This window comes from Abramis brama (genome assembly GCF_963993115.1).
Source record: "Abramis brama genome assembly, chromosome: 21".
Taxonomy (NCBI): Eukaryota; Metazoa; Chordata; class Actinopteri; order Cypriniformes; family Leuciscidae; genus Abramis; species Abramis brama.
The window spans coordinates 11,407,248-11,431,692 of NC_139983.1; the positions used below are offsets into that span (position 1 = coordinate 11,407,248).

At 37.1% G+C, this 24,445-nt stretch overlaps 2 protein-coding genes across 3 annotated transcripts in view; one reads left to right on the forward strand and one right to left on the reverse strand.

The window, feature by feature from the left end:
- Window positions 1-2,168: 2,168 nt before the first annotated feature.
- On the forward strand, window positions 2,169-4,895 carry foxa1 (forkhead box A1). The gene is made up of 2 exons (XM_084097671.1): window positions 2,169-2,435; window positions 3,200-4,895. Exons 1-2 carry the CDS (start codon window positions 2,364-2,366, stop codon window positions 4,412-4,414), a joined length of 1,287 nt encoding a protein of 428 aa, XP_083953797.1. The 5' UTR covers window positions 2,169-2,363; the 3' UTR covers window positions 4,415-4,895.
- Window positions 4,896-7,726: 2,831 nt separating this feature from the next.
- Window positions 7,727-24,445, reverse strand: part of mipol1 (mirror-image polydactyly 1) — a 91,170-nt gene continuing 74,451 nt past the window's right edge. The window contains exons 13-14 of one of the 2 annotated variants that reach the window (XM_084097138.1): window positions 16,312-16,500; window positions 7,727-9,912 (exon numbers count right to left, since the gene is read on the reverse strand). In XM_084097138.1, the coding sequence (XP_083953264.1) occupies window positions 9,846-9,912; window positions 16,312-16,500 (256 nt within the window). In that variant the 3' untranslated portion in view covers window positions 7,727-9,845. The remainder of the gene's footprint in view (window positions 9,913-16,311; window positions 16,501-24,445) is intronic. The other variant, XM_084097137.1, reaches the window with a different exon arrangement.

A 24,445-nucleotide genomic window follows, 5' to 3' on the forward strand; every position in this document is an offset into this window, starting at 1 on the left:
GCGCGTGCCAGGGCTCCCAGTGAAAATCTGCACAATAAGATCATGATCAAGTAGATAATTATATTGATGTTAATATATATATATATATATATATATATATATATATATATTTTTTTTTTTTTTTTTTTTTTTTTTTTCATGCATGCATTTTTTACGCATATAGCACTTACTGGCTGCTAGAACGGCAATAAAACTCTTCCACCACACTCTAAAAATTAAAGGTCCCAAATAGGTGTTTTAGCATCAATACATTGAAGAACTATTTTCGGTTCCACCCAAAAAACCTTCGGTGAACAGTTGTTAAAAGAATAATTTCCCCCCTTAGTGCGAAGAACATTCTAAAAATCTAAGAACCCTTTTAAACTATAAAGAACCTTTAGTGGAATGGAAAGGTTCTATGAATGTTAAAGGTTCTTCATGAAGCAATCGATGCCAATAAAAGAGTGCACTCAAATGTTCAGATTTGCAGAACAAACTGAAATGGTAATCATGGTGAGCTACAGTGCAAAGATGCCTTTCTATTTACACACAATCACAGAATAGAGAGAGAGAAAAAAGATTTAACAGATTAAATGTGCATTCAAAATAAAGGTTCCAATTAGAATCAAAATGGTTTTACATTCTAATTTTGATTTTAAAATCCCAAAAAGTACTTTTTATTCTCTAGTTCTCAAGAAAACCATACCTGCCGGTACTTTAAACTACTGATCTGAAGAACTTTATTATCTCCAAAGAACCTTGCCATTTTTTTTTTTTTTTTTTTTTTGATAAGAACACAAAATTGCTGCACAAATTTTTTTTATTTTTAGTATAGCATAACATAGGCCTATCTAATAAAATGCACTGTTTATAGGCAGTTTTTATAGGCCTATTATTTTATAAATCATGCATTAAATCTACTGACAAGACAGTCCTGATACTATCGCTATATCACTCCCTCTACCCCTCTACCTCTCTCTCCCTCTCCCTCTCTCTCTCTGTCTGTCTCATGGGGGCTTTGACATGGTCTAATGTTCTTTGCTTCAAGGGCCATTTCCCTCCGTCCTGTGAGGAATCGATCTGTGCTCTAATGGTGTGAGAGATCACTGGAGATAATCCGCTGTAAGTGGATGATCAGTGCTGTCATTCGCTCATTAGCAGGTGTACACTGGGAAATGTGACCTCTTGTTCATCTGAGAAATAAAAGGAGGGAGATGGTGGGGTTTCCAGTTCCTTCCTAAACACCTGGCTTCAGTACCAAAATGAATAGGCTGCAAAGTTATTGCAAGTTGGTAATATTTCTTCTGCCATTCTGTGAAGCTTCTTGGTGACACCATTTCTGACATTCACAAATGACAAACATTACATGATTTGTTAAGTAGCCTATTATTTAAATAAACTGTTCAAACAGGCCTAGTTATGATAGAATTCATATATGTTCATACATTTTGATATTTAAATATACAGCATCCACATATTTTTTTGTTATGATTTGATAACACTTTATAATAACATTCTATATTATGGATTAGAAAGAATATATGTAATGTTAAAATGTAATTTTAAATGTAAAATTATTGCAAGTGGCTATTAATAGCGCTATGAATAACATAAATCAATACTACAACATTAAATAATGCTTAACAGATCATGTATTTATGTATATTCAAAAAGGCCTAGTTAGAAATGTCATGATTCATATGTTTTCTAAAATTGCTGAAAGATATAACTTAATTTGTTTCATAATATATAATATTACTATTACATTAATTAAATTGTATTACACTTTATAAGATCACTCACTTCATTTGAATTCAAAATTAACACTTGTTTTTTTTTTTTCTTAGCCTATAACATTATAATGCTGGATTCATTAATTAAAGCTATAAAATATTATTTTGGGGGGAAAAGAAAGAAAAAAAAAAATATATAATAAAATCCTTAAATAATTTAAAATGTTTCCATTTAAAATTAAATTATTACTCATCATTACAAATTACAATATTATTCATCATAATGAGTTTAATATGTTTAAATTAAAAGATGATTCGTTGTTTTTTTTAACCTTTTTACAGGTAATAGTATTGTGCAATAAAACACACGGGTCATTCCTATTTAAAAACAGCAGAGTAGACGTGTTCCTGGAAGCAGGAGAGAGATCCAGGCAAATGAGACACAGAAAGTGGGCTGTACCGTGTTCTACGTAACAGGCAGGGGAAGATCTCCAGTTCGGTCCCAACATTTCCTCACTTTACCCAAAGCCACGCACAACATCCCACCAGTGACTGCGCGCGGTGCCAGGACGCACACGCACACATACACTCACACACGCGCGCGCTGTGAGTCTGGAACTGCATGTGCACGAGCTGCGGATTTCCTCCATAATGTTAGGCGCAGTGAAAATGGAAGGACACGAAACTCCAGACTGGAGCAGCTACTATAATGATGCACAAGAGGTGAGAGACTATTATTATTACTGCCACTCTGAGCTGCTGGGATAGTCCGAAAGTTTGTATCTGCATGCAAGCGAATAATAGATCAACAGACTCAAACTGAGGCTTACGCTAACCCACTTTTAAAACGGAGGAATTAAATGTAAAACATATTCTAAAGAATTGTTGTCTGGAGCTGAAGAAAATATCAGCCATTGATTAACCCACTTGGTGGCAGTAGTGATGCCATTGCAAGTGACAATAGTCACAATAGTCTTGGAAGATTTTTTAAAACATAATTTTCTATAGAGATATAAACTATCTGAAATTGTTATCTGACTGAGCTACTTTTATTCAATTTATTATCGATTATGTGTCACACATTTCCATTGGAAGATTCTGTTTTGCCTCGTTCAATTTGAGTCATTGCAAAATTAGGCTACAATTAATTAAATTAAACGCGGTAAAAGCCCTACGTTTTTATTTCAACTGTCACGTGCATCAGCGAATCCACATTCAATATTTCGTTATTTTAAAAAGAACATCAAATAAAAACGTTACATCTAGATTCAAAATTCAAATGCATGTTCTCACAATGTTTAATGGTGTTAGCCTGATTTTTTTTCAATACATATATTTTTTTATTTAACTATTTTTTTGTAAAAGAAAAAAAGGGGGGAAACTTGGCTACATTATTGTCTTAGAGAAAAGACGCTAAATTACTACACTCTATACGAATAATAAAAGTGCTGAATACAAATGTATTACGATGTCTTTCTTTCTTTTAGGTCTATTCTCCCATGACGAACAGCAGCATGAACGCTGGGCTGAGCTCCATGAATAATATGAACAGTTACATGAGCATGTCCACCAGTGGGAATATGACTTCCAGTTCTTTTAACATGTCCTATGCGAACCCAGCGCTGAGTGCCGGTCTGAGCCCGGGCGCCATGGCCGGGATGCCCCCGGGCGCCACCGGCCACATGAACGGAATGGGCGGCGGCGTGTCGAGCATGGGCACCGCGCTCAGCCCGTCCAACCTGAACGCCATGACGGCTCAGCACAGCTCCATGAACGCGCTGAACCCCTACTCCAGCATGAGCCCCACCATGAGCTCCATGACATACGCGCAACCCAACCTCAACCGGGCCAGAGACAACAAGACCTTCAGGAGAAGTTACCCGCACGCCAAACCGCCCTACTCCTACATCTCCCTCATCACGATGGCCATCCAGCAGGCACCCAGCAAAATGCTTACCTTGAGTGAGATTTACCAGTGGATAATGGACCTGTTCCCCTACTACCGTCAGAACCAGCAAAGGTGGCAGAACTCCATCAGACACTCGTTATCCTTCAACGACTGTTTCGTCAAAGTGTCCAGGTCACCCGACAAGCCGGGGAAAGGCTCCTACTGGGCCCTGCATCCAGATTCTGGGAATATGTTTGAGAATGGCTGTTACCTGCGAAGACAGAAGCGCTTTAAATGCGACAAAAAGTTACCCGATGGAAAGAGGTCTGACGGAAAGAGAGAGCATTCGAGCGGCTCTGGCTCACCGGCCAGTGACAGCACCAGCAGCAAACCTGTGCATCTGGACTCCAGCTCCATAACCTCCTCGAACCAGTCGTCCAGTCCTCCCAGTTTGGACCACAGGAGCGGTAGCACCGCTAACTCTGAACTGAAGAGCACCGGCCCACAGGTGCACCCCGTGTCCACGTCCCTGTCCTCGCTGCACTCTATGGCCCACGAACCCCAGCTGCACCTCAAAGGAGACCCTCATTACTCCTTCAACCACCCGTTTTCCATCAATAATTTAATGTCCTCTTCAGAGCAACAGCATAAACTGGATTTGAAAGCCTATGAACAAGCGTTGCAATATTCCTCCTATGGCTCAGGGATGTCTTCCAGCTTGCCCATGGCCGGGAGAGCCAGCATGGACCCTTCGGCTTTAGAGGCCTCTTACTACCAAGGTGTGTATTCCAGGCCTGTTCTTAATACGTCTTAGTCAGTTGCCGACTAACGGGGGGAAAAAAACTTTATTTTATTTTTTTTGCATGCACTTGGTGCAGAAGAACTGTTACTTTAAAATATAACAAAATGTGTATGTGTATAATAAAATATTGTAAAGTGTTTCCAATGACTGTATATCCAAGTTACAAATCATTGCTAGTGTATTTAAAATCATTTTTGAGCTTGTAAAATACTTGTTGTGATCCCCCCCAAACTTGTAGTTCCCCATTGTTACAACGTGCACGAATGAAGGTCAACTTTTGGTCTTGTTGCTGGTATAAAAGCGAAGCCCCTTGTCTGTTGCAGATGTATTTGAATGTTGTCATTTTACTCATTATTTTTGGGGGTTACTTACCTCGTTTGGACAAAAAAAAAAAAACAAGAAAAAAAACAAAAAACACTTCCCAATCTTGTATTGAAATAAATTAATCCGAGGTGGAAATGCATTGTGAATAAAATATGTATTTCTTAATCAAGCAAAACGTTTGTGACATTTTTATACAAAGGGGTTCATGCATGCATTTTTTTTTCTTAGTGAAATTACGTTAGCAATCATCCCAAGACTATTGGTTAAAAACTTGATATTTAATTTTTTAAGAATACAGGATTTTATTTCATTTCGTTTTTAGAAATAATTGATTCTCTTTCGTATTTGTTTTTTGTGTGCATTATTTTATGTCCAATCAATGCATGCTCAATAACTTCAATAATACCTGAAATAAAATAGAAATAGATGCTATTTTGAATCCGATTAAATTCTTTAATATAGGCTGTCTGCTCTCAAAGCCAGCTTTTGGCTGAGCCCGTCTCTTTTTGACTTGATGTTGGTAAAAGACCAAGAGAAAATCCAAGTCTAACACACGCGCAGCCTCAAAGACTCGCTTCATAAAAGATCCGATCTCGTTTTAAATGGGATTTTAAACAATAACATAGAGAGGCCAAATCATCTTTTTGTGGAGCGTAACCTACATGATGGGCACGTGAACCTGAACAGATTTGACTTTGATCATGGTATTTTGTATACACGCATTTTGGCTGAGTAGCCGTGAAATTCATTTAATTATCTTGTAATTCCCCCCCGATGCGTAAATAAAATGGATAATTGACTTCAGGCTTGAGAAATCTCGATATGTGCAGCATATAAAATAAAGTTATATAGCTTATATTTCTGCCTTTATTTTTTAATTCAATTTAAAAATTAAGACCACATTTTGTTTCCAAAATTAGTGTCCGGTGCGGTCAATTTATGTGATATTGAATTAGCTCGCGACAGAGATATTTAGCCTAATTAAAGATGGTAAAGTTACTAATATCAATAGTCGATACTGAAATTTGTAAAATAAATAAATAAAAATATGAATCACTCAAAAGCATTAGAAAATAAAATGGCATACTTTTTGATGGTAAAGATCCAACAAAATCACAGATTTAATAACATGTTTGAATAATCTAAATGACCTTTTCTCATGCGCATGACAGGTGCATTATAAAACTGATTGCTTTATATTTCATTAACTAAAAAAAGTGTGTAAATATAACAGAATTTACCTGCTTACAAAAATAAAATGTGGCCTTGATTAATTGAGATACAAATCGAAATAAAACTATAAATAAAATACAAATGTAAAATATTGTACCACTGATTCTAATAATTTTATTGAAATCATTATGATCGATTATGTGGAAAACTACATTGCACCATGATCGAGTTAATATTTCGCAGCAGTTACAGGTGAAATTTGATTATGTATATTTAATCCTCAATCAAATGCTTTATCGGAAACATTGCTTTCTTGAAATAATTTATAAATCTTTATGATAGAAACCATACGCCAACTAAAAGCTGATGATAATGAAACCAAAGCATTATTAATGTGCGGTCTTGACAATCTAAGAACCAGTCAACTGTGCATAAATATTATTTAACACGTTATTGGGAAAACCTCTTAACGAATGTTGTCAGGGTTAACGAACTCCGCATTCATTCCCTATATAATCATATCATTTAAATATTGACATGCATGGGTCTAATTTAGATATGCTCTAATTTGCATGGGAATTTTATTGTTTGTAATTGGGGCAGTGATTGTACAGAGCAACATCCGAAAGGTTTTATTATTTCTATAACGCGACCTTTACGTTGCATTGTGCAATTATAGCGCGCGTCTTTAAACGAGCCAGACTTAACATATGCGATCAGCAGGCAGTGTTCAAACTTATGTGGCATTTCTCGTTGCCCCATCAAAAGCTCTGGCGCTTTCTTCAGCCTTATGGAGCAAAATTTCGACAACAATGAACACGGCCCTTTAGTTCAAAGCGCCCATCAGCGGGTCTACCCGTAGACCTTTCTTCTCCCTCTTTTCATTCTGAGTTTGGAAAAGCACTACAGGGCCAAGGCGCTCCTAATACCTTCTGATGGGGATTGAATTAATTATCTCCAATAACACAATTGTGCTTGGCCAACGAAAAGAGCAAAGCAATACCCCTCCAGAATCACACGCACACGAAAGAAAGAAAGGGGCTTTCAAAGGGCCAGAGAGAAGAGGGAGAGATCTCTATCCGACATCAGCTTTAGAAGCAGCTGCTTTTCCATTAAAAATGATACGGGAGAAGTTTATTAGAGCTTTGTGCCCCTCTAATATGCATCGACTATGTCAGGTTGGTGGTCTCGCACTCCCCTGTTTTGTGTCTTCATTATTCTACAGCAGGGGATTTGGAGAGAAACAGCCAGTTGGTTTCTTTTGGAGTTTCATTGTGGCGGACGCAATAAACCTAGAATGCATTTCTCGTTTATATATATTTTGTTTGCATATATATTTATATCGAATAATAAATATAATTAATATTAAAAATTATATGATCAATAAGTTATGACAACGTATATGTTTTCATATTGCTTTAACTCATCAACTAAGATAAGCAATTTAAAAAAAATTAAGTTATACAAGATTCAACTCATTTTTTAAAAGTCAGTTTAATGGAATTTAAGTTGAAATTACTTAAACATCCAAGTTGATTGTACTTAGGCAGTTTTTTTTACAGTAGCCTAATGTATTACTCAATGGCCATTTACAAGTTTTAAGAATAAAGCATTTGAAAGATTAATGCAAAAAAGAATTGCCTTGCAATTTCACTTATATATTATGATGGCAAATAAGAAGATCAATAGGCTATTGTGAAATGGCAAACTGGCCCAAACTAATATTTATAGACTGTTAAAAAAAATTAAATAAAAAAATAAAATCATGATTTGTTATGACAAATTTTTTTTCTTCTATCAAATCAACTCATTTTTTTTTCTTTTGTTAAATCAACTTTGACAATTTATATGGTTCAGATAACATCATATTTTGAGTTTCTGTTGATTAAACCAATCTCCTTCATCGTATTAACTACAAACACAAAATTAAGGCACCCATGTTACTTAGGGCTACTTTTTTAAGTTAAACCAACAATAATGTTTTTGCAGTGTATTATTAGCCACACATTTAGAATTAAAGTAATGTATCTCCGATTCAATCCGATTCAATAATGCATCATTTAACATCAAAACCAACACACATTTATCAGCTCGATTAGAACCTGGGAAAAAAAATAACTAACTATATTTGTATAAATAAACAGCTACTATGAGAAGGAGAGAAGCAGACAGAGAAAAAGAGAGAGCTTGAAATATTTGGTGTCGTTATAGCAACCGGATCAGTGGTGCTTTTCTCTGAGGGTCATTCAATATGTGCAGCCGAAACACGGTTTTAATTAAAGCGTATAAAAGTTTTTTTTGTAAGTCGATGATCACGCACACTGAATTTGGGGGGTGGTAATGGGGCATTTCACTCCACATGCCACAATAAACACAGACTCGAGCCTCCACACCCACATATCAAACAAGTCACTTAAAACACGTACACCTCAAACAAATCATTTAAGAATGCACATCTCAAAACAAAAGTTTTCGTCTCGAGGAAAAAAAAGAAAAGTTGCACCATCAAAGGACAAGTGTTTTCCATAGGGATGTGTGGGGACACCCAGGTTGAGCCATCTCCACGGTAACCTATAGGAGGAAAATCGACAAGCTTGTCCTGGTGTCGGCGTTTATTTGAGGGGTGGGACACTCAGCGGCACGTCTGGCCTAAACAGCCTTTTCTTTATTCACCGCTGCATCTAACATATTTCTGAGTACATAATCGATCAGGCTGAAGAACAGCTCTGCTGAAGGACGGACAGGGAAAGACAACATAAACCGTGCTTATATAATTGTTTGGGGTATCTAGTTGTTGGTAAAGGTCGACAGATCTCTTTAGCCCATTTTATGTTTGTAAATTATCAGCATGCAAAGGGACTCGCAGCGAAGAATTCAAAAAATCATCATGGTTTTTAAAAAAAAAAGTTTTTATTTTATATAGGCATTTTAGTTTTTAAATATACATAGATCTGTCATTCCCACGATATACTGTATATCTGAATTTAAATGGTTTTAACAATAAACAACAAACATTTAAGAACATATTAAAAAGTATTAGAATGAAAGAATATTTAGAATATTCAACTTGAATTAAAAAGCATTATTTACAGGTTTGATTAAATAGTTATGTTTAGACACGTTTTGAAATAATTTTAATAAGAAAAGAAAAAAACCCAATATATATTTGTCCTCAAAAAGACTTGTTTCAAATGAATTAAATTAAAGAATAAAAAAAAATCTAATAAATAAGGGTGTTTTTGGGTCATGTAAACCGATTAAACAAATAAACAATATTCTCTATAAGTGGACTGCACAGTTTGATTTGATTATTTTTAATACATTTGATGGATTTATTTGATACTTTCTATTTTCAACATCTAATTGATAAGCACAAAATAAATGTATCATCAAATAACACTCAACAAGCTTTTCATGTTCATAAATACTGATTGTGTTGACTGATACACTGTATACTGTTGTTTTAACTCCCTTTATTAATTTGGGATAAAAATTTAAATATCTATAGTCTGTAAACAAATTCAATAACATGAAATAAAAATCCCAGCTTGGTCCAAAAATAGCTGGCTTTATATGAAAAAAATAAAAAAAAAATAGTCTCAGTACCTCACAAAAGTAATTGTCCAATCAAATTTCTCTCGTTTAACCAGACTTAACGTCACGCTGTAAGTAAAAATCGACCGAGAGGAGAAGAAAGAAAACCTTTGGATTAGTAGGAAAAACTACTGGCAGCAGTAGTTTCATTGGTGACTGCAGAGAGAATGTGGTTAAACATTTACGATGGCGTTTCTGAGCATGGGCTGGAATGAGAACAGGGCTGAGAGAAAGAACGCCACTTCCAGCCTGTGTTTGCCCAGGCCAGGCTTCGGCTGTTTGCTCAGAGTTAAACGCTTCAGCCTGGTCACCAGATGTGGCCGTCTGCTCGGGTCGCCCGACGGCCAGTCAGTCAGATGACTTTTCGGACGCTGCCAGTGCCCACTTTCTTCCGTAACACCTCCACCAACCGCTCCAACCTGAGAAAGGAAAAACAGAGAGAGGGAAAGCAGAAATAAGTGAGTAAGTGTGTAAATGAAAGAAGAGCAAGACAAATGCAGGCCAGCTCTTGGCTGTTTTCTCCTCACACAAGGGCGCTCTTTGAGGAACGGAAAGATACGGAGAATGGATGTAGACACTTCTTAAAGTGGGTGAGACATCCATGCTGGTGTCAATGCCCAAATCCTCCAAATATCCGCCTGCCTTTACTCTGGCAAACAGAAGCCCATGTGTGGTGTCATGTGATTGGTCGGGGTGAGTAAACCTGTGCTTATGAGGGTGATGATCCCAGAGACTCTGTGGAAATGGAGGGAGATCTAGATGGGTGAAGGGATTCTTTGGGAGCAGATGAATAATGGGGAATGAGAGCAGTCCTGCTTCTCTCCATCCAAACAAATGCTGGTTCTGCTTCAAAAAGACACTCTTCTGAATCTCTGACATTACTTAAAATGATGTGATAAGATGGAAAATTATGTGATGATAAAAAAAAAATAATAATGAAATCAGACCTTTTAATATATATAGCAAAATAAATTGAAACTCAGTTACAATAACTAAAATGATATGAATTAGCTCAACGTTTAATTTATATATAAATTATTAGCATGAATATTATGAAAAAAATCATATATATATATTTGTGTGTGTGTGTGTGTGTATATATGTGATTAACATGCATTAAATATAAATTAAATGTAAACAAATCTCAAATTAAAGGTGACAGACAAAATGAAAACTATGCATAATTTTCTATTTCTATTAATATAAATGATATAAATAAAAGTAGATTACAATTTTATTATTAGCTTGAATATTATAAAAAAGAATATATATATATATATATATATATATATATATATATGATTAAAATGCATTAAATATAAATTGAACAAATCTCGAACTAAAAGGTGAAAGACAAAATGAAAACTATGCAATTTTCAATGTGACTGATTTATTTTATACAAAGCATAAATTAACTAACTAGAGTTTACATTCTCTTTTTTTCCTGTTCTCAATAATATTCATTAATCTTCATAATATCCATTTTTTTAGTACTTACTCAGTGATCTAAAAACCAGACTTGGAAGTTAAAAAAGAAATAAATTAATTATATAAATAAACATCATGCACAAAAATAGCAGTAGGTTGTAGAGAGCTCAGGATTTAAAAAAATAAAAAAAATAAAGAGCTAGGTATTCACGATAAAATTTAGTTCAAGCAGGCTTACAACAACAAAGCGAGTGCTAAAAACAGCCCAGCTCTATCAGAGCTGATAAGATGTGCTTAGCATACCCAGTGCTAGTATTGTCTACTGAGGTTTCTCAGTCTTATCAAGTGAGCATATGGGAGCGGTCTGACCCAAGCCTTACTCCTGCCGAAGTCTCCACCTGTTTTCCCGTACAGAGAGATCGAAGAGCAGCCGCAGGACCATATGTATTTCTCAGAGGCTCTGTGGCCGAGAGAAACGGAGGAAAGACAAGGGGGAGGGGATGGTTCAAAACCACAGACTAATATTTATAAAAGGTCATTGTTGCTAAATGAACAGGCCACGCACACGAGCATATATACATACACAAGCAAACAGCCTTCATATCACACACACACAAACATGCAGACAGACACCACAAAACTGTCTCTCTCTCGCCTCCATAAACATGCACGGAAACACCTTTCCCCCTTGTGTGCAAATTTTTAGCGTTTTAAATATATTCATTAGCCTCCCTGTCATGTTTGCACAATTAACAGGTCTGCCTTTTTCCGTGGCAGGATCTCCAAGGTGTGCCTGCGGGCTGGGGAGGATTTGGTGAACACTGTTTGCAGAGAGTGGCCGTAAACCCAAACATACACGCGAGGGAAGAGCCGGCAAAAGCGCAAATCCCGATTAAGAATTCACAGAGTCGCAAAACCAACAATTCCAGCTCAAATAACACAGAGTAAACAGCAGCCGTGCATAAATTCTAAACAACAGCACGTTTTATGTATGGCACGACAACATATCCGTGTTTCAATGCAAAAAAAGATCCTGTTTGTAATCTATAATTATCCCACGACAATGCCTGACAAAAACCCTAACATGAAAGATCTCGCTTATAACTCCAGCAAACTATAGATGGATTTTTAGCATTGCACAGGAAGCAAAACGGCACAAAAAAAAAAGGCCGCTGAGGAGGGTCAGCCCTCGCTGTGCCAGACAGAAGAGCCTGCGAGACTGCAGCGTGATGGGACACACAAGCCGCAGCCCATTTGTGGGCCGTCGGGCCAATGAAAAGGTCCTTTGTGTGCTTCTCATGGCCAAATTTGATTCAGCAGGTCATTAGACATTCAGCTCAGCTCCTCCGTCAATGGGCCTGCAGGAACGGCACTCAGGTGCCACATTCTGGCCCGGCGCTGGGCTTCCTCCTCCCCTGGAGGCCGATCGCATCACCCCTGCATTCTTCTCACAGCCGTGCGACGAGGCCCACGTCAGAGCGGCTTCCCACAGGCCGCCCGGAGCCCGGTGAGTGCAGGGCATCCATCTGAATGTCAGCTAGCGGTCAGGTGTGACCGGTGCTGTTCCCTTCGCCTACTGCGGACAATCCCAGTTATGTATGCATGTAGATGCTCACACTCATGTTATCCTTTGCTCTATAAGAAAAAATTGCAGTCACCTCAACCCTAACCATCGTTATTGCGAGGACTCGCCGTAAAAAAAAAAAGGGAGTAAAAGTTGTTCCAAATTCTGTCACATTTACTCATCCCATTATTTACTGGGGGACTTTTGAATAATATTTTTTGAATAATCTTCACATACTATTGCATACAACTAATATTGCATATTCAACTAAATATTGTACCTTCAGGGCTTGTCACTGGGATCAAAGGGAGACATCTTTGTACCTTATTTACCCCTAAATGGTTCAGTAGTAACGTAAGGTACACTATATTGGCAAAAGTATTGGGACACCCCTCCAAATCATTGAATTCAGGTGTTCCAATCACTTGTATAAAATCAAGCACATTTGTGAAATAATGGGTCGCTCTCAGGAGCTCAGTGAATTCAAGCGTGGTACTGTGATAGGTTGCCATCTGTGCAATAAGTCCATTCATGAAATTTCCTCACTACTAAATATTCCACGGTCAACTGTTAGTGGTATTATAACAAAGTGGAAGCAATTGGGAACAACAACAACTCAGCCACGAAGAGATAGGCCACTTAAAGTCACAGAGCGGGTCAGTGCATGCTGAGGCGCATAGTGCGTAGAGTCAATAGCTACAGACCTCCAAACTTTGTGTGGCCTTCAGATTAGCTCAAGAACAATGCGTAGATAGCTTCCTGGAATGGGTTTCTATGGCCGAGCAGCTGCATCCAAGCCTTACATCGACAAGTGCAATGCAAAGCGTCGGATGCAGTGGTGTAAAGAAGACGTATTCTCTGGAGTTACGAATCACGCTTCTCTGACTGGCAATCTGATGGACGAGTCTGGGTTTGGTGTTTGCCAGGAGAACGGTACTTGCCTGACTGCATTGTGCCAAGTGTAAAGTTTGGTGGAGGGGGGATTATGGTGTGGGGTTGTTTTTCAGGGGTTGGGCTTGGCCTCATAGTTCCAGTGAAAGGAACTCTTAATGCTTCAGCATACCAAGACATTTTGGACAATTTTATGCTCCCAACTTTGTGGGAACAGTTTGGGGATGGCCCCTTCCTGTTCCAACATGACTGCGCACCAGTGCACAAAGCAAAGTCCATAAAGACATGGATGAGTGAGTTTGGTGTGGAGGAACTTGACTGGCCTGCACAGAGTCCTCACCTCAACCCGATAGAACACCTTTGGGATGAATTAGAGCGGAGAATGTGAGCCAGGCCTTCTCGTCCAATATCAGTGCCTGACCTCACAAATGCTCTTCTAGAAGAATGGTCAAAAATTCCCATTAACACACTCCTAAACCTTGTGGAAAGCCTTCCCAGAAGAGTTGAAGCTGTTATAGCTGCAAAGGGTGGGCCAACTCCATATTAAACCCTATGGATCAGGAATGGGATGCCATTAAAGTTCATGTGCATGTAAAGGCAGGCGTACCAAAACTTTTGGCAATATAGTGTATATATTACTACTCTAAAGTACTAATATGCACCTTTTAAGGGTAGATCATGTACAAAGTTGTCCTTTTAAAGATTCTGCCCCAGTGGCAAGCTGTTCTACAGTTATAGATATAATTTTTGGAAAAAAAAGAAAATCTGACAGTATACACAGATATCAAGCTCTTAGATAGACAAAAAAATATATCATTACATAGCTTCAGAAGTCTTGGAATATGGCGCACAAGTCATACGGACTACTTTAATAATGCTGTTTTTGGAGCTTTACAGTGATGTTCATTATAAACTGTCCTTGTACAAAAACAGAGCTCTTCAGAATTTCCTATATAATATATTCTATACAACAACAACAACAACATATAGGCTTGAAACAACGTGAGGTGGAGTAAATAATGACTGAATTTTGTCTTTGGGCGAAGTATTCTTTTAAATGGACAGTTCACCAAAAATTTGGGTCATTTATTCACTCTCACGTAGTTCAAAAAGCTGTTTGACTTCTGAGAAGAAAAATGTCTCAATGTTTTTTTTGCCTATGCAATTAATTCCAACATTCGTCAAAATATCTTCTTTTGTGTTCCACGGAAGAGAGTAAGTCATGAGGGTGAATAAATGATGAGAGAATGATATTTTTTGGAATATTCCTTAAAAAAAATATTTGGCACTCAGACCCTCAAGCAATAAATATAGCATGCTGATTCTCAGAATACATAACTGGGAACTTGTTAACTTCCAGTAATACTACACAGAGTCTCTTCCAGTAGGGTGAAATGAGCAGCTGGACTCAAATGCTGATTACAGTAGTGACTCACACAGCTGAAGCTTGCACTGTGGACGCCACCTGGTCAGTACACAAACAAGCTACTCTGACACACACTTGCTGTCTAGGTAAGGACGGTAGCACCGGTCAAAGCAAAGTGCATTGTGGGATTTAGAGTTTCATGTCATGCAGCAGAGGCTGTGTGATCTTTCCTCTGTAAATGGAAACCCTTTTAGAGAGGCATGTGTAAACAGTGCACTAAAGTTCTCTCATTGTGATGTGGTGGTGGGGGGTTCTCTCTGTGTTTTGAGCACCCCCTCAGCTCAGCATCTCCACCCCCTTTGGTTAATTCATCATGTAAATAAATCAGCAGGCCGGCCTGTGTTTGCTTTGCGTGAGGAGCCCCCCATGTGAGCAAGACAAGAGGGAGAGAGAGAATATCTACCAGACAACCAGTTTTTATAAATGTATATAACAGATCAGGAGACCAAGGAGACTGAGAGAACAGGCTTTAAGAATGTCCAGGTGCAAGAACATCTCCAAACAGGAAGAGCTCACCTAATTTTTGAACGCAAAATGGTAATTTTTGAAGAATGTTCATGCTCTTTTCGTTGGAATGAAAGTGAGTAGGGACAGACACTGTCAAGCTCCAAAAATGACCAAAGCGCTCAATACAAGTACTATAAAACAAGTCCAAATGAGTCATGTGGACTTCGGACATAGTGCACGAATAATATGGACTACTTTTGTAATGCTTTTTTTTGTCATTTGACAGCATCTATTCTGTACTCATTCACTGTCACTTTTTGGAAAAGAGCAGCATGAACATTCTCCATAAAATCTCTTTTTGTGTTTCACAGAAAAAAAGTCTTACAAGTTTACAACGTGGAACTAATGAAGGGTTAGTACAAAATTGTCAATGAGTGAACTAACTTTTCTAAGAACCCAAATCAAAATAAATGAATTAAAAGTCAGTCTTAACAGTCTTCAGTGTCACATGATCCCTTAGAAATCATGATTTGGTGCTCAATTATTAAAAATGGTCCTTACTATCAATGTTAAAAACAGTTTTTGCTGTCAAATATTTTTGTGGATTTTTTTCAGGATTGTTTGATGAATAGAAAGAACAGTCTTTAAATGTCTTTACTTTCACTTTAGATCTATTTTATATATATAGTGGGTAGTGTAATTTTACCAGCATTGCCCAGCACGGGCACCATGTCATTGCAAACCAAAACAAGTATACTACTACATAGAAATGTCATGTTGGCGCGTTATTTAAGCAGACTTTGCTTCTCCGATGAGCATGAGCGGTACATGAGTGGAGCGTTCACATGGGCCGTGAGTAACTGAGCTCTGCACATACATAGAGAGGAATATTGAGCAGAGTCACACCATGCAGTGATAACGGCTAAAGCGAGAGTGAAACCTGAGCGATGAACACTGAGGGGCGGGGCGAGGGGGCATATATTTTAGGCTCATATTTTAGGCGGCCGAAATTTCAGTGCATCCCTAATATATGTGACCAGCAGTGCACATGTCTGTACCCACCTCTGAACTTTCTCATTGGCCTCCCTCTCTCTCTCCTGGGCCAGACACAGTTGGGTCTGAGCGCTCTGATGCTCTGATGTCAGCTGCTGCAGACGGTACAGCAGGGGCTGAATCTGGCCCTGGCTCTGGCTTTGGTTTGAGGTGACCGGACTGTCCGGACAGGTCTCATCAGCCTGATGCTGCAGCACACTGAAAACACAAAAAGTTTTGACAAGTGTAATTAGTGAAATAGTGAGTGATTAATTGGATGTCAACTTGATGATTAAAGGAAGTGTTGGCGCACTTTATGTCAGTATTGAAAAAAATCATCCCCAACCACTTGAATAATTGTTTTTTATTATCATAATTGCATTTTAAAAAAAATGTGTTGCCTCATTACAATATAAAATGCATTATTTGCTTTAAACTATTAACACAAGTGTACCATATTTAAAGGGGTGGTTGATTATGATTTTACTTTTCTAACTTTAGTTAGTGTGTAATGTTGCTGTTTGAGCATAAACAACATCTGCAAAGTTACAACGCTCAAAGTTCTAAGCAAAGGGAGATATTTTATTTTACAGAAATTGCTTTTTAAGGACTACAACAAACGGCTGGTAGGGACTACATGAGCTTCCTCCCGGTTTAGTGACTACATGAACCCTAAAATTTACATAAACCCCGCCCCCGGGAACAGCAGTCCATGTTTTGAAGAGGAAGAGTTGTTGTAGTCGAGCACATTTGTAAGTCTGCTCAAGCTGTCGCATTCGTCTTTTCACATTTATTGCAATACAGTACGTAACACAAATGCAATAGCATGTCACTCTGTAGGCATCTTACAACAGTTCCCACACTAGCGATTTATAGATTATCATGAAAGAATATGCTAATCAATGACTTGAAGATAGTTAACTCCACATCAGCTACATAAATTCATCAACTAACCATTCAGAAACGTCCTGTTGCATTCACTTCTTTCTCCATCATTGTCCGACTTCGGTTTGAACATAAAAGGCAGAAGTTTCTGACATTTTAGTGCATGTCTGAAAGCTGCTAACACAGGAGCTCTTGAAGCTCCGCCCTCTGTGGAGCAGCAGCTCATTTGCATTTAAAGGGACACACACGAAACGACGCGTTTTTACTGACCCTCAAAAAGGGACAACTTTAACATGCTGTAAAAAATTATAAGTAGGGTATTTTTAGCTAAAACTTCCCATACACACTCTGGGGACAACAGAGACTTATTTTACATCTTGTAAAAAGGGGCATTATACCACCCCTTTAAACATTAAAAGGGTTATATGTAAGATTTTTTTACATTTTGTTATTGAGAGGAAAGAACGCAGCACATATTTACATATTAATCTAACCGTCGATATATATTATGCACATTTTTCTCTGCACTAAGTGGAAAAAAGTGGAACAAGTGCACAGATCATGCATAGTCCAAGCCAAACAGCAAAACAAACTCTTAAATCCTTCATCTACATTTCATCAACAAAACAAACATTCTGACAAATGCAGGGCCAAAATAGTTTGATTGTTAAATAATATTAACTAATATTAACTGAATTTGTGACTGTTTACTTCCAGGTAATATCCATTTTAAGCCATATAAAAAAAGAACAAACGACATATCTTTGTTGTCTATCACAAACTTCAATAGTTCTTCGGGAAAGACAATCATCAAAATTACAAGAACAAGAACAATATAACGGCTGACTGACGGTGTAGCATCAGGATCATGTTTCATAAACCAGGAGGAGAAATGCCAAAGGTAAAATTTCTAACACAAATATGAAACTTGACCCAGACACAGAGAGAGCATGCTTGCAGTTTACCTGGAGGTGTGGAATCATAACTCTATATCAATAGACACATCTAATATTCAAATGGAATGTCAGTACAAGAAACAATATCTGGGGCTAATAATTCCTCGGAATGTCAGCGGAATATATTAGCGCTCTCACAGCGCTGCATCCAACTGGAGGTGAAATTCAGACAGGTGTTTTTCATCGAGGCGTGAGATAAGGAAGGTGAAAATAAAAACAGAGGGGAGAAGGCCAAGAATAAGAGATTCATATCAGTCTAACTAACGTACATGAGTGTAGATTGTGCCAAGGAAATCCTGAGCTCCCAAGAACCATTCAATATTGAAATGTCACTAATTGTCAAATTGAGCTAACATAAAAACAAATCAACTTCTTGAGAAAAGAGAAGTTTTAAGGAATAAATATTTTACATAACGGTGCTTGCATGTGCAAAACAATGCCACCACAAAGGTATTTTGTTGCCAGCAATATCTGCACATGGCATTTACGGTTCAAGTGATTGTGCTCAAAAACAAAACAAAAAAGCCCAGCACTTTCATGCCAATGTGCAAAGATGGCAGCAAGCGTGTTGTTTGCTTTCAGAGCTTTCATGCGCCAGTCAAACAATTGCCATTTTTATGAATAGAAATGCTACCAGACAACTTTCTCCAGGTATTATAAACTTCCTCGGTTGCTATGTGCTTGCTTACTGCACATCTAAGAGATTCTATCGTCCGTCAAGCGAAAAGTAATTTCGCCTCTCCTCAACAAGCCGCAAGACAGATATAATTTTCTGTGCTTAAAAACAGCTGTCAACAAACTGCAGAGGAATAATATGCTTTAATATGGCACAGAGAGCACGGGGATATCAATATCAGCTCTAAATAATGATGACACCTGCTCCTCTTTTCATTCAAGCAGAAACAAGATGAACGGCAGTTATAATGCAGATAGGTACACAGCGCTCACCTGCGACCACAGACATAAAGAAAACAACAGCGATATTAAGTGGGCATTCATTTTAGCTAGGGAAACAATGCATCTGGTACAATGCCCCGATTAGCCAACAATACAAAACGTCTGTCTGGCTCACATGCTTCCATGTGTCTAGTGACAGAGACATCATGATTGATTGCCAGTACCTTTTGTCTTTTAGCTTAGCCAATGTGTGTGTGTGTGTGTGTGTGCTGTTGCCCTACAGTCATATTACTCATTCAGTCTTGCTAATTAGTTCTTCCATGTCAGGTTCTTCCTTCCTTCCTTTATTTTTTTTTTTTTTTTGAGGTAATCAATTCTGATGTGATATTGATGGTCGAGAAAGTGATGTAAAGTTGTGTGCTTTGTTTAATTAAATGCAAACATATTGGGTACAAAGGTCCAATGACAGTGACAAACAAGGGCAGAGAAGCATTGCCACACTATGGATTATCTTATCTAAGCCCGCCTACCACTTCAGACACACAGCCGCTTCTCCGCTACACGGCTTTCCATCCTGGCCCCCACTTTATGAGAATCATTATAGTTGGATATATGACGTTCCTGTCCTGCTCAGAGGAACTGAGATGCCAGTGTGATAGAGTTCCATAAATAGCCACACTGTAAAAAATTATATGATCAATAAGTTATGACAACATGTGTTTTTACATTGCTGTAACTCATCAAAATAAGTTACGCAATGTTATACAAGATTCAACTCATTTTAAGTCAGTTTAATGTAATTTAAGTTGAAATGACTTAAAGGTGCAGTATGTGAGATTGACAGCTAGCGGCTGAAATGGGTACTGCAATCCAAATTCAAAATATTGAAAAGTGTTTTTTCCCCCGGCCCCTCCTGCTCAGACTCGACGCTCACGCGGGTTGCCAGATTAAGGACACGCAAAACAGGAACGAGCGCAATTGACAATGGAATGTGAGGAGATTTACGTAAGTAGATGAGTTGAGTTATTGATTTGTGATATCGCGTTTTAATATGCTTCCGTTCATAGAGATTTTTGCGGAGGTTAGTTAGTTAGTTAAAGTTTATTTCGGTCAACTTCAAAAGAAAAAAATAAAGAAAAACAATTTACAAGCAAACATAGAAACAAACATTAAATTACAATGTAAACAATATTTAAAAGAGAGAAAAAAAAAAGTTGATCGACCGAAAAGGTGTCGGCTGAAGCTTATTGCGCCGATCCTTTTTGCATAACATTTATTTTACACAAAACACCAAGTCCCAAAGTCATCATGCATACAATGACTAAAAGAAAAAGAAGCTAAATTCATTCAGTTTTGTATAATGTGATCTTTTTTTTTTTAATATAATTTCTTGAAACTACTAATGGATTTACATATTTTCAATTCATCATCGAGACTATTCCACAGTTTAACCCCCTGAACAGACAGACATCTCTGTTTGACATTGGTTCTGATTTGAGGTTTGCTGAACATAAGTGTTCCTCTGAGCTCATAAGGAGTAGATTTCATCTGAAACAAGTTCTGGACACAGTCTGGAAATTTATTATTTATTATTTTATACATTATTTTGGCTATTTTAAATTCCACCAAGTCATTCAATTTTAATAGGTTGGAATTCATAAATAACTTGTTTGTTGGGTGATAATAATCTGTTTTATTTATAATTCGTATTGCACGTTTTTGCAGAATAACAATTGGTTTTATTATTGTTTTGTATGTATTTCCCCAGATCTCTACACAATAAGTCATGTATGGCACTATTAGAGACTGGTACAATATGTTTAGAGCCTTTGTATCAAGAATGTGTTTTGTTTTAGACAGGATAGCCAGTGTTTTAGAAATTTTTGACTTTATATAGGTTATGTGAGATTTCCAGCTGATCTTGCGGTCAATGATGATACCTAAGAATTTAATTTCATTTACCAATTCTAGTTCAAATTTATCAATTCTTATCTGGACTTTTGTATTTATTTGTTTATTACTAAATAAAATAAATTTAGTTTTATCTATATTTAGTGACAGTTTATTAACATCAAACCATTTTTTTAATGTTTTCATTTCTGCTTCCACTGTGTCCAGAAGCTGTCCCAAATTCTGATTGGAACAAAATAAAGTTGTATCATCAGCAAATAAAACACAATTTAATTGAGTAGACACATTACAAATGTCATTGATATATAATAAAAATAGCTTTGGTCCAAGGACTGATCCTTGTGGAACCCCACAAGTGACCCTCTGAAGCTGTGACCTGTCATTGGTGAACTGCACAAACTGAAATCTATTCCTGAGATAGTCACTAATCCATCTTTGTGCAACGCCCCTGATGCCATATATTTCAAGCTTTTTTAATAATATTTTATGATCAATGGTATCAAATGCTTTTTTTAAGTCTATAAAAATTCCAACTGAGTAATTTTTATTTTCTATTGCAGAGGTCAGTTTTTCAACCAGCTCTATTACAGCCATTTCCGTGGATCGATTTGCTTGGAAGCCATATTGATGATCGTTTAATAGTTTATATTTTTCAATTAAACTGTCTAATCTTGTTACAAATAGTTTTTCTAATATTTTTGAAAATTGTGGAAGGAGGGAAATTGGTCTGTAATTTGAGAATAAATGGCTGTCACCATTTTTGTAGATGGGGATGACTTTAGCTATTTTCATGTTGTCGGGTAGACAGGTCGGGTAGGTCGGGTAGAATCTGCAATCTCTGACCCAGTTTGTCCGCTGGCTTCCATGGCTGCAATATGCTGTGTTTTCCGCCAACTGGCAACTTGTGGTGGCGAAATACTAATGGGTAAATTGGCAACATGCGGTATCGCACAGATTAAAACAAAAACAGACATTCCGACACGGAACGCACATTTCAAAGCAAAATAACTGGCTGTAGCATTGTTTTTCAGAGAAACGAGCATGTGAACATACAACAGCATGTTTCCTAAATATCTGCAAACATATTATGGTATTTTTATGCTTTAGTACAGTAGAAAACTTACATACAGCCCCTTTAAACATCCAAGTTGATTGTACTTAAAAATTAAAAAAGCTTTTTTTTTACAGTGCACATAAACTCAACTTTTCTAGTACACAGTTATCTAAATAGAAGCTGTTATAGATGTGCAAAATCATGTTTGACGATATTACATGCATTTTACTGTTATATTCTGTGTTGGGAAAGGTTACTTTTAAAAGTAATGCATTACAATATCGAGTTACTCCCTAAAAAAGTAACTAAGTAACAAGTTACTTTTTATGGAAAGTAATGCGCTATGTTTGTTTTGTGTTACTTTTTCTCACCTGGGCTGGGCTTGCTTGTTTGTTTTCTAATGAAAAAAAAAAAAGTTGTAAATGCAAATGTTAAGGCCCTTTTACACTAAATGTAAAATGACACAGGAGAAGAAAGTTCAACACTCTTACTTCAGCAAAATAAAAACAAAAAAATTAAACACAAATGGGATGTTTATCAAAAGTCATTTTTGCTTATTGTATATGGTTGAATGGAAAAAGACATTGGTTAATAAAGTGAGAGTAAATACATAAAGTATATTTGTGTTATATTATAAACAAATTTAATTATTGCATGTTTGCATAATATTCTGAGTTTGCATTTTATTGTTTTTATTCATTTTGAGGAAAACTGAATCTATTTTTGTGCAAGTGAGATGAGTAAATACATGCTCACATTTAGTCTAGAATTACAAAAATCATCATGTTCACACGGCACACAACGCCTCTGCACTCACTCTCGATTTCTCTCAAGGGGACAGGAGAGGTGATCGTCAATGACTGAGAGAAAGTAACCTGTGTTACTTATTTGAAAAAGTAACTTTTAAAAGATATTTTGTTGTAAATTTAAAAGTAACACGTTACTTTACTCGTTACTTGAAAAAAGTAATCGGATTGCGTAACTCGCGTTACTTGTAATTGTTACACCTTCAATTTAAGTCGTTTTTTTTTTTCTTCAGTTGTTTTATTGTCCACCAGGCAAAAATCAGTTTGTATGAGTCTGAATAAATGACAATATTGAGGTTTCATTTACAAGATTAGGGGTTTGTTTAAATCACTAATCTTAAGTACACTAAAAATGGTGTGGAAAAAGTTTCATTTAGAAATGGCTAGTAACTTTTTAAAATTTTAAATCACAATTAATTACAAAGAAATGACAAGTAACATTGAGTTAAACATGAAGTAGAAGTAGAAAGACTGAAATCGTATTTTCTTGTAAAAAAACATACTTCAGGATTCTTTCAAACTTTAACAAAGAACATTTTTTACAGTGTACTGTATGAGCAAAAGTAATAGTGACTTAGCAAGAACCGCTAATAAAAGAAATACTTATAATTCAATGTATTCAACCAAACATACTCGTTTAACATGGTGCGTGTTTCTCTAGATATAAATCCGAGCAGTCTGTTAAACATTAACCAGAACCGTAAGATACCTGATCCCATGGGAGGGATCTCAACGAACCTGCCCTCTAACTCTACAGGCCAGTTAAACATTAACACTGCCACAAAATGCTATCAGATGGGAAATGTAAAATACCCTACTTAGAGTACTTATCTACAGGCAAAAAAAAGTACATAGAGACCGCAGCTAAGACAGAGACAGACGTCTATGGCAACCTGTGGTGGATATAAACTAACTAGCGTCCACATCCCACTTTCAACCATTCCTTACACCAATCACTCATGCTGACAGCTGCTGATAAAGCCATGGTAGTTTCTACACCTCTCGTTCCCTCAATAAAAAACAGAAATATGAGACCACACCCAATGGTGAACAAAAACACCAAAGTTTTGATCACTCGCTAATGAATTTTTCGCTCTCTTTCATTTTTTCAATTCCTTGTGCTGAGCCTGGGCAGGAACGCTGCTGTGCGTTTGGATAAAGGAGCCACTGCTTGCCGGGAGGGGTTCCACGCAATCTACAAAATGTATTTTGCTGCACAGAACGGCAAAGACGGCTAATGCAGTGGACGCAGTTTGCTCTGTTTTGGGGATAAAGTCTGTTAATGCCACAGGCGTTATAAATATCACATAAATTCAAAGTTTCCATCTAGCTATGTGGCATAACTACTGGTGTTATCAACATCCAAGGATTTCTCAGAAAGAAGTCATTTCAGCCCAATGGGCGGGGGTTTGAATGAAAAGGGGGAAAACATAAGAAGAATGGAAATAAACACCACTGAAAAATAATCAGTTCGCTGAGAGATGAATGATTAGAAATCTCTGTAAAGATCAGACAATTTGCTGCTATGTTACCTCATAAATAAAGTTAATAATAAACATAAATATCAAATACCAAAATGAGAGAGAGACTCCGCAATAGACTGGCTCAAATCTGTTTATACATGTGTACTGTCCATACACAGTACAAAAGTTTAT